At 35.9% G+C, this 9,334-nt stretch overlaps 1 protein-coding gene across 2 annotated transcripts in view; it reads right to left on the bottom strand.

Annotated features, from left to right (window-relative positions):
- Positions 1-541: 541 nt before the first annotated feature.
- LOC121303549 (angiopoietin-1 receptor-like) overlaps positions 542-9,334 on the bottom strand; it is a 35,275-nt gene continuing 26,482 nt past the window's right edge. Inside the window, exons 12-24 of one of the 2 annotated variants that reach the window (XR_005947815.1) lie at positions 8,966-9,253; positions 8,003-8,311; positions 7,017-7,180; positions 6,379-6,589; positions 6,106-6,216; positions 5,630-5,820; positions 4,702-4,815; positions 4,372-4,442; positions 3,776-3,816; positions 3,190-3,286; positions 2,608-2,707; positions 1,618-2,199; positions 542-859 (exon numbers count right to left, since the gene is read on the bottom strand). Coding sequence is in view for 1 of the 2 variants with exons in the window: in XM_041234316.1 (XP_041090250.1) it covers positions 2,125-2,199; positions 2,608-2,707; positions 3,190-3,286; positions 3,776-3,816; positions 4,372-4,442; positions 4,702-4,815; positions 5,630-5,820; positions 6,106-6,216; positions 6,379-6,589; positions 7,017-7,180; positions 8,003-8,311; positions 8,966-9,253 (1,772 nt within the window). In the remaining variant the exon portion in view is untranslated. Of the gene's footprint in view, positions 860-1,299; positions 2,200-2,607; positions 2,708-3,189; positions 3,287-3,775; positions 3,817-4,371; positions 4,443-4,701; positions 4,816-5,629; positions 5,821-6,105; positions 6,217-6,378; positions 6,590-7,016; positions 7,181-8,002; positions 8,312-8,965; positions 9,254-9,334 lie in introns of those variants that run through there. The other variant, XM_041234316.1, reaches the window with a different exon arrangement.

Raw genomic sequence — 9,334 nt, 5'->3', positions numbered from 1 at the left:
ATTTAAAAGATTAATATCTTCTCATGTATTGGCTTTATTGATCAGTTATAACGTGTCAGTTATATAATATATATATATATATATATTATATATATATATATATATATATATATATATAATATATATATATATACACACACATACACACACAAACTGTGTGTCAAACTGGTGCATTGCAATGCTGAACACTACTCAAAGTTCCTAACTATGCCTGCTTTAACTGCACTTTTGAAAATTTGACTCTACTGTAAATATGTAAAATGCCTGTCCCGTCTTGTTTTTGCATTTACGATAACAATGAAACAAGGAAATGTGCGAAGATATTGCATGAATGTGTACAACACACTAGATAGCAACGCTGAATAAGGTAGTTTGTTATACTCATGTAGTAGGCCATTGATAATGTCTCTGTACATATTGGCTGCAGTTTAGGGAACAAAATGACACAACTGTTATATATGAATGCATTTCCTTTGTTGTGAGGCATCACCAGTCAATTTATTAAATCACACAGCACTGATTTATAGAATCACTAAACATCTTTAAAACAATCTTTTTATTAACAATTTTTACAGTGTATCACAAAAGACTTTAGCCGTGCCTGTTCTAATGACAACATGAACTTCCTAAACCCCTACGTAAAATGAATTTCAGGCGATAAAATGGCAATACATTATGATCCATCTAAATTAAAATAATGCAACACATGCAGGTGCTGTATAAAGAAAAAAACACACAAAAAGTAACACGTTTGTATTTATGTACATTTGTTTTAGAAAAACATGTATTTTTTCAAAAGTATATGAAACGCCCCTTATGCATGAATTTAGTATTATTGGCTTTGTTTTGACGAACGCACCTCAGAGTCGTATATATATATATATATATATACACACACATACACACACAAACTGTGTGTCAAACTGGTGCATTGCAATGCTGAACACTACTCAAAGTTCCTAACTATGCCTGCTTTAACTGCACTTTTGAAAATTTGACTCTACTGTAAATATGTAAAATGCCTGTCCCGTCTTGTTTTTGCATTTACGATAACAATGAAACAAGGAAATGTGCGAAGATATTGCATGAATGTGTACAACACACTAGATAGCAACGCTGAGTAAGGTAGTTTGTTATACTCATGTAGTAGGCCATTGATAATGTCTCTGTACATATTGGCTGTAGTTTAGGGAACAAAATGACACAACTGTTATATATGAATGCATTTCCTTTGTTGTGAGGCATCACCAGTCAATTTATTAAATCACACAGCACTGATTTATAGAATCACTAAACATCTTTAAAACAATCTTTTTATTAACAATTTTTACAGTGTATCACAAAAGACTTTAGCCGTGCCTGTTCTAATGACAACATGAACTTCCTAAACCCCTACGTAAAATGAATTTCAGGCGATAAAATGGCAATACATTATGATCCATCTAAATTAAAATAATGCAACACATGCAGGTGCTGTATAAAGAAAAAAACACACAAAAAGTAACACGTTTGTATTTATGTACATTTGTTTTAGAAAAACATGTATTTTTTCAAAAGTATATGAAACGCCCCTTATGCATGAATTTAGTATTATTGGCTTTGTTTTGACGAACGCACCTCAGAGTCGTTTATTTAACATTTAGGAAAAACTGGGACAAACCTTGCACTAAAGCAAATGTTTAGTTAATCCATCTCTATACAGCAGGTACAATCTTTTCCTCCTTTTAGCTATATAGGTTGTTTTTTCATTTTACATTTAGACACAGTTGATTTAATCAACCTACGCCAGAAGGGATAAGACACAGCTAGATTTTATAGAACATTTTATAGCACTGGGAAATCACCCTGGATTGCATAAATCACCTATTCCTCACTATACTGTGATTACCCCTAAAACTAACTGGTCTATGCACCTTGTGGGAGAAAGGGGTCCCTCACTGGGACTTATATTATGCTAAGTATGGCAGGGAAATGGGATCATCTCTATACTGACTGTCCAATGCAATAATGAATACCAGTAGCCTATTTCTGCAAACTATTCATTCATGCTCTTCTAAAGTAAATTGCTTGTACAATAAGATGCAGTTAAGGACCAGTGGTAGCATTGGCTTCATCCTCTTTCTTTTAACCTGCTTCTTCTGCCAAACAGTCAATGCCTGCATAAGTGAACTTCTCATACAGAGTTGTGTTGACGTATGTCTGCAAAAAGGTAGAAAACAAAGCTGTAATTCATGAAAAAGCTTCCAGTGAAAATCTTAAAATAGCAACTCCTATTGTACGCCTGCCGTACATCTGTAGTGGAAATGGTTGCACACTCGTACAGTGGTTCTGCAATTGGTTCATACTAAAAACATTCGGACAGGCACCAGTGTTCCTAACAGGTGTGGAGACAAACAGAGTGAAGTAACCCAATGCACAGGCTTGGTACCTTGAACTGCAAGCCCAGATCTTAACCACATTACAACCATTATGTCTCAAAAGATGACAATTTAACCAGCATGTTTGATTATATCAATAGTACATTACATTGCATCCCCCTGCACTTTGTGGCAAATTTAGTGTAACTTATCTTTCTCCCAAATCATTGCAAAAAATAATCAATCTTACCTTTCTTTCTTCGAGCATTTTGTTTAGTGATACCAAGATATGTGCAAATGATGGTCTTTCATAAGGTTTCTCACGCCAGCAATGTCTCATCAGGTCATACCTTTAAATAACAAAAAAACAATCCATCACAGTAGGAATGATTGGTTCAAAAGCAACAGAATGTGAATAAAACCTGAAGCCATGGTTTGCACAGACTGTAATATGGCCAGAAAAGGTACTAGCAGCAATTGAAACAAGAAGGTCTCTCTACTGCTTTTTAAGATTTTTCTTTTTTTAAATTACATCTCTCACACTATTTAATGAGTAATGATAAAACATATTCACCAGTATTCTTGAGCCAGCAAACCAGTTTAAAACTGCATTAATAATGCCTCTAAATTCATCATGTGACTGTTTTCAATATCGTACGGTAAGTGACTGGTTATTTAGTCTTTGTGGTGTTTGTTTAATTTTTTATTTTATTATTATTATTATTATTATTATTATGACCTGGCTCACTGAATCTTTGAGTAATAAATAAATGCTTAAATAAAATGTAATTAAATTTAAAGACTCCATGTTAGAGTGCTTGGTACAACGTACACCTCATCTTCACAGTTGAGCGGCTTCTCCAGCCTGTATTTCTGTGGAAGCTTCTCATAGAGTTCAGCACAGGTCAATCCACAATAGGGCGTGCCACCTTTAATAAGACACAAGCAGCACTGGAGGTCAACAGCAACATCTAGGACAGGCAGGTCATGCAAATCAGTATCCTAAAGACAAGGCTGATCACCTTACAGAAATGGGACACCATTATAATACTAGTGTATTATCCTACCCTAAACTTGTAACCTCTGGTGCTAACTACCATACTGAAAAAATGAACAATGATCCTGATATTTTAGCATGTAGGTACCAATATGGTATCATTCTATTGCAACAGCTTACCATAGATTGGTTCATAACATTTATTGTTATGTAAAAATCTAAGAATAATACAGTGGCCCCAAAAGCCAAAAGCTGCTCTTGTGTTATCACTGTACCTTAGTACAGAATAATTGCATTATCATTGTAGTGCCACTGCATTGCACATATAGATGTATGATAAATCGAGAGAATACAATGATAAAAACAGTGCACTCAAATGTGATTGCAGCAAGTGTATGATTGTTAGTTTCACAATACCTACCTAAGCTTACAATCTCCCACAGCAGTACACCATATGACCATCTGTAAAAATACAACCACAATTTTTTTCGCTGAAAATGTCAAGTAGCACAGTCCTCTAAAACAAACATGGGGCCTTATTCAAAAAGCCTGTACTAAGTTAATCTAAATTATCACCAAAAAAAAATAAAACAATGTTCAAATAAATAAAGCAGGTGGTTAATGTAATAGTTTTTACAGTTTGCAATTTAATTGTTTCTTGACAGTTCTGTAATATCAGCAGTTTGAGTTTTGCTTTAAAAGGTGGTACAGGCTTTCTGAATATGGCCCATAGGACTCTTCTGAACTAAACTTGGGACCTTTGTTTCCAATTGACATTTCTAAGAATAAAACAGGTTGGTTGGCACTGTTGGCATATCAACATCAAATGGTATATTATAATGTATACAAAAGCACATTCCAGTTCATATATAATCCTTTATATTCATTACACTGTGCCAATAATTGTAGATCATTTTGTGCAGTAGCTTTTAATTAGGCCATGTAATCTATACTGTTTATACTTCTATTGCCTATTTTCAGATTTCTTGCAGTAAAACAAAAAATGCAGATACTCACACATCACTGTTAGTTGTATACACACTATAATTAAGGGACTCAATTGCCATCCAACGAACTGGAAGCCTCCCCTGTAAAATTACAAAAACTGAATTAAAATTACTCAGAATAAGAGACTCTTTAGTAATATTTCATGAGATTCCAAAATTATTATTATTATTATTATTATTATTATTATTATTATTATTATTATTATTATTATTATTATTAAAGTGAGGGGTACATTTTTAAAGTATGTTTTGTGTAGTATGTCATTCATTGGTTGCTAAGGGTCTGGGCCTGTACGGCAATGTGTCAGCATTAAATATACAAGATTAAAGTCATTCTCACCATTGTCTTCTTCACATACACTTCTTGGCCTCTTGATAATCCAAAGTCAGCTATCTTTGCAACAAAGTTTTCTCCCACCAAGATATTTCTGGCAGCTAAATCTCTGTGGATAAACTAAACCAAAGCTGTAATTATAAGCATGCAAAGCAATCACGATTCAATGCAGGCCCACTTGTACAGATGTATAGATTATTCTTATTTTGTGTTAATGCAGATAAAGAAACAGTAAGTGAAAAGTGCTAGGTAAAATCAGGATAATTTTCCAAAGATTCTTATGCACAATATAAGTAAAAGTATTTTGTACCAAATTGGCTGGTTAACTCCTGACTTTAGAATGACCCAATAACAACCCAATAAGTGCTCTCTGCCTTGCCTGGGAAATACTTAACTAACCCATAGCAGTAATCACCTTATAATGATGCCCACAGCTGTTGATTTTTATTGCATTACTATTGTACAGAATGCCTGCTGTCTAAGCCTGACAATGAGGCTCTCTAAAGGTCCACTTCAGAAATTTCAGCTTTCAATTCAGGTCTAATTCACATAAGCACATTTAAAGAGGGTGTGACTGCTACGTTACAAATTGGTACAAGCAGGCAAAACCCCAGGTGCTCATATGTTGTAAAAGCCTAACCATGCACTGGATCTCTTTTTTCTTTCTTGTTGTGTTCTTATCTAGATAAGTTGTTATTTTTCAGAAGAGGTATCCAATTAGAGGTAGACAGCCTAGTTCTTTTATGAACCTTGTTTGGCACTGCTTGAAAATAAGCCACTGTTATAGTGAGATTTCATATATTACAAGCCTGGGCCAAAGGCTTACAATCTGGAAAGTTTATTATGCCTTAGAAGACACTGGCAATGTGACTATAATGACCACAGGGTGATGCTTTTTCTATAATGGTGAACAAAAGAAGGGTTTATTACTGACCTGTTTCTGGCTGAGATAGTCCATGCCCCGAGCCACGTCCGCTGCAAACTGCAAGAGCTGCTGAGAGGTCAGGGTGGAGGCTGTGCTGTTTGCGATGGCAAACGCAGGGTCTGTCTCCAATACTCTGCTCTTCCGCAAGAAGTCCAACAAGTTTCCATGCAGTGCATATTCAATCGCAACATACAGATACCCTGCACCCAACAGACATGCATTACAAATATTAACAATGTCCTAATGCAATGATTCTGTTGTTTCAGTATACACAATGATTATACTGTGTTATTAAAACACACACATTTCGCTTCCTTGCTGAGTCCTTTTTAACTTGGGAAAAGGCCTCTTTTTTATCCAGGAAATAGACCTTAGTGTTTTTGTGAACATATTTGTGAATTTGTATATTTTTGGATTACTTTTATGCATTATAATATCTACAGTTCTTTTCACAAAATAGAACTATGATGTTACAGAAATCCTACCTCTGTGTTCACATGCTCCCAGTAAATTAATGATGTTGGGGTGATTTCCAAGTTTACAAAGAACTTCCAGCTCACCAGCAAAGTCTCTGTGGTCATCTTTAGAGGCATATTCTAGGAGGGGAAATAAATACTGAACAAACCCATTCCTTCTACGGTAATAATAAAGCTGTACAATGGGAATGCTATGGTGTTCGAGAAAGGGAAATGCATTGATGGACTAAATCAACATTTTTTTAAATTCATATTTAACACTAAATAATTAAAAGGCAATACCTTTCATTCTTTTGATAGCTGCATCCATTCTGTGCCCGTCCTTTTTAATGCGGGCCTTTAAGACCTGCCCGAAATTCCCCTCACCAATCACATCCTGGAATTTAATGTCATTCCACTGGAGTGTGGGGTACACAACAGGCTCGGGCTGGGACTTGGATTTCTTGGCGACCGTGAGCATCCCTGAATTGAACTGTACCACTGGCTCTTCCCTCTACAAGAGGAAAACAGGTTTCAAATAATAATATATACCTATATATAGTCAATAGGAACAACATACAACAGGAATGATGTAATTTCCATTGTGGGTATCTGAGATGATTTCTTATGAAGTTAATGTTCTTTTTGTTTATGTATTTTAAATGAGGGATCTCTAAGTCGTCGTCGTGTCACGTCTACGGATAAATAAACTATAAACTAAACGGATAACAACATAGAACGTCTGTACAGCATTGAAAAACACAATTTAAAAAAAAAAAAAAAAAACAACTGTACTGCTGAACCTCGTCTTCTTTAATAATATTACCGTCACAAGGGTATACGTTTATTATATAAAAAAAACAAACACACATCGGAAACACATATACAGAAAAAAAAAAAGTATATTTACACTAAATCTTGATCCTGTAAGTAGTACATACCACTCCATTTTGGAAAGCCTGTACCATCCTGCGCTGGAAAGTGGCTCTTTTGAGCTGCAACACTATGAAGAAGGCTATCAGAATGGTGAAGCAGGTCATTCCTGCAGACCCCAGGATAGCAATGAGCAACATGTTGCCGTCACTTTGGAAATTATACAATGACACTGGAAAAGAGTCACACCACATAAAACGATGTTAGACATGGCAAAAACTATTTCAAATTTTCAATGTAGAATGCAACTCACTTTTAGGTAACTTTAAATCAGAAAACTATTATGCCAATTGGATATGTTTTGTTTGCATTAAAGGTTAGGTTTATGATTATTTTTGTGTATTAGTATTAAAAATATGTATGGGCTGGATTAAGTAATTGTCCAGTATATAATTCTACTTTTATATTTAATCCATGTTGTTTTCAGTGTAATTTATCAATTGTAAAATATGTTTGCAAAAACACACAACAAGGCATGCCACTGTACTGAAATCCCTCAGGTTTGTTGCCTTGTACCATCAACCACTGAGCAGTGGGCTATCTAAGTAAAACTACATGCCTTTGGGTGTTATTGTGCTTTTAAAATGGCCTATAAAATATAATTTATTTGTACAACAATGCTCTCCCATTGTTTTTTATTGTGGTTAGATGTTCTGTTGCTACTCAATAATGGAATGGAAAATAAAGCTGAAAAGTTGACACCAATTAGTAACACCTGTTCTAAAACCACTTCTTACTGATGAAATGCTTCACGGAGATTATTGAACCCTGCTCTAAAAAAACCTTCCAGTGAACAACAATTTATTTCAGACAAACAAACGTAAGTAATACCAAAAAAAAACAAAAAAACGCTGTAATGTAATAGAGATAATGGCATTGCTGTTGCTTGTTCCTTGGTAATAATGGAACTACTTCATTACTTAAATATATTAGTGAGAACAGTCTATTTAGACCAGAGTTGGTTCTGTTCTACCTCACAAAATGTCAAACTTACTATGGTTATCCTGCTGTTTTCTCGTCTTTATTTCCAATCTGGGGTTTCCCTGGCTTACTCCAATGTTGTTCTTTGCCCAGATCTCGACCATGTAGTGGGTGTCAGGCTTCAGACCTCTCAGCTGAAACTGCGTGACAGCATGTTCCCAGACATTAATCTCGGTCTGCTGGCTATAGTCCTCTGCATCGCTGTTCTTATAGCGGATAATGACAGAGGAGACAGAGTTTCCCTCCTCGAGGGACCAGGAAATGATGGCTGAGGAATCTGTGATGTTACATTTCTGGATGTTGAAAGGAGGGGGTGGGAGCTCTGTCAATTCAAAACAAGGTTGTAGAAATGAGTACTGGGAAATTCAGCACCTGTAGAGGTGTCCATGTAACTTGTTACTTATCCAAATAACCATGGCGGTACGAATACTGTAACATTCTTGAGAATTACATAAAGAGAATTACAATATTTCCCTGAAATGGAATATAAAATCAGATTGTTCAATCACTGCTATTGTTAAAAAAGTGCGCAAACAACAACATGATTTAAAGCGGGTGTAATTGAACAGTATGATCAGCAAAATGGTTTTCAGAATGTAAACAATATAAAGGGCCTCTCCCAAGGCATTTACAATGGTGGACAGTAAATTGCTTCAAGAGCAAATTACCAGCTGATTAATAATCAAAATGTTCAATACATGCAAGTAGACACTAGAAATATCATTCAGAAAAATGTTTTGAGGTATTGAGCAATAAATCCATAGTATACACTTGGGCAAAGCATGGTTAAATACAAAATAACTGTGCAACAACAAAATTACAGCAGAATAACTGTATATTTAAACTAGCTGTACACTTCTATTCCTCTCAGAAAATGTTTCTTTGTCACTGGCGCTTCAAAACAGAGCCCATAGAACGGGAGACCCCAGCATTACTGTTCAGCCTTGAGGTCAGCTTCAAGATATGCAAGCCTTACCATCGCTGAAAGTCCAAGCTGACACAGGGTTGCTCCACTGGCCTACAGACTTGCACGTCACACAGACCTTACACTGGTACATCTGCTTGGGCTCCAGGTCCTTGATATCTACGCTGGAGAAGTTCCTTGGCACCTCTAGGAATATATTCTTCTCAGATCTATCGTTTAACCGACTGCATTCCACCTGGTAAACGCGCTCCTCTGGAGATCCGACCACAGGCTCCCACATAAGGCTCAGGGACGTCTGGCTGAGTGGAATCAGTTTCACCCCCGATGGCGGAGGAAGATCTGGGAAACAGCAAAAGAAAAGTTAGGAAACGAGAAGAGGCCATTCTGCCCATCAAGACTCCCTTCTTACCAAACCATTTT

The sequence above is a fragment of the Polyodon spathula genome, chromosome 2 (assembly GCF_017654505.1).
Source record: "Polyodon spathula isolate WHYD16114869_AA chromosome 2, ASM1765450v1, whole genome shotgun sequence".
Taxonomy (NCBI): domain Eukaryota; kingdom Metazoa; phylum Chordata; class Actinopteri; order Acipenseriformes; family Polyodontidae; genus Polyodon; species Polyodon spathula.
The sequence above is the reverse complement of the archived record's forward strand: the minus strand, read 5'-3'. Positions and strand labels throughout refer to the sequence as shown.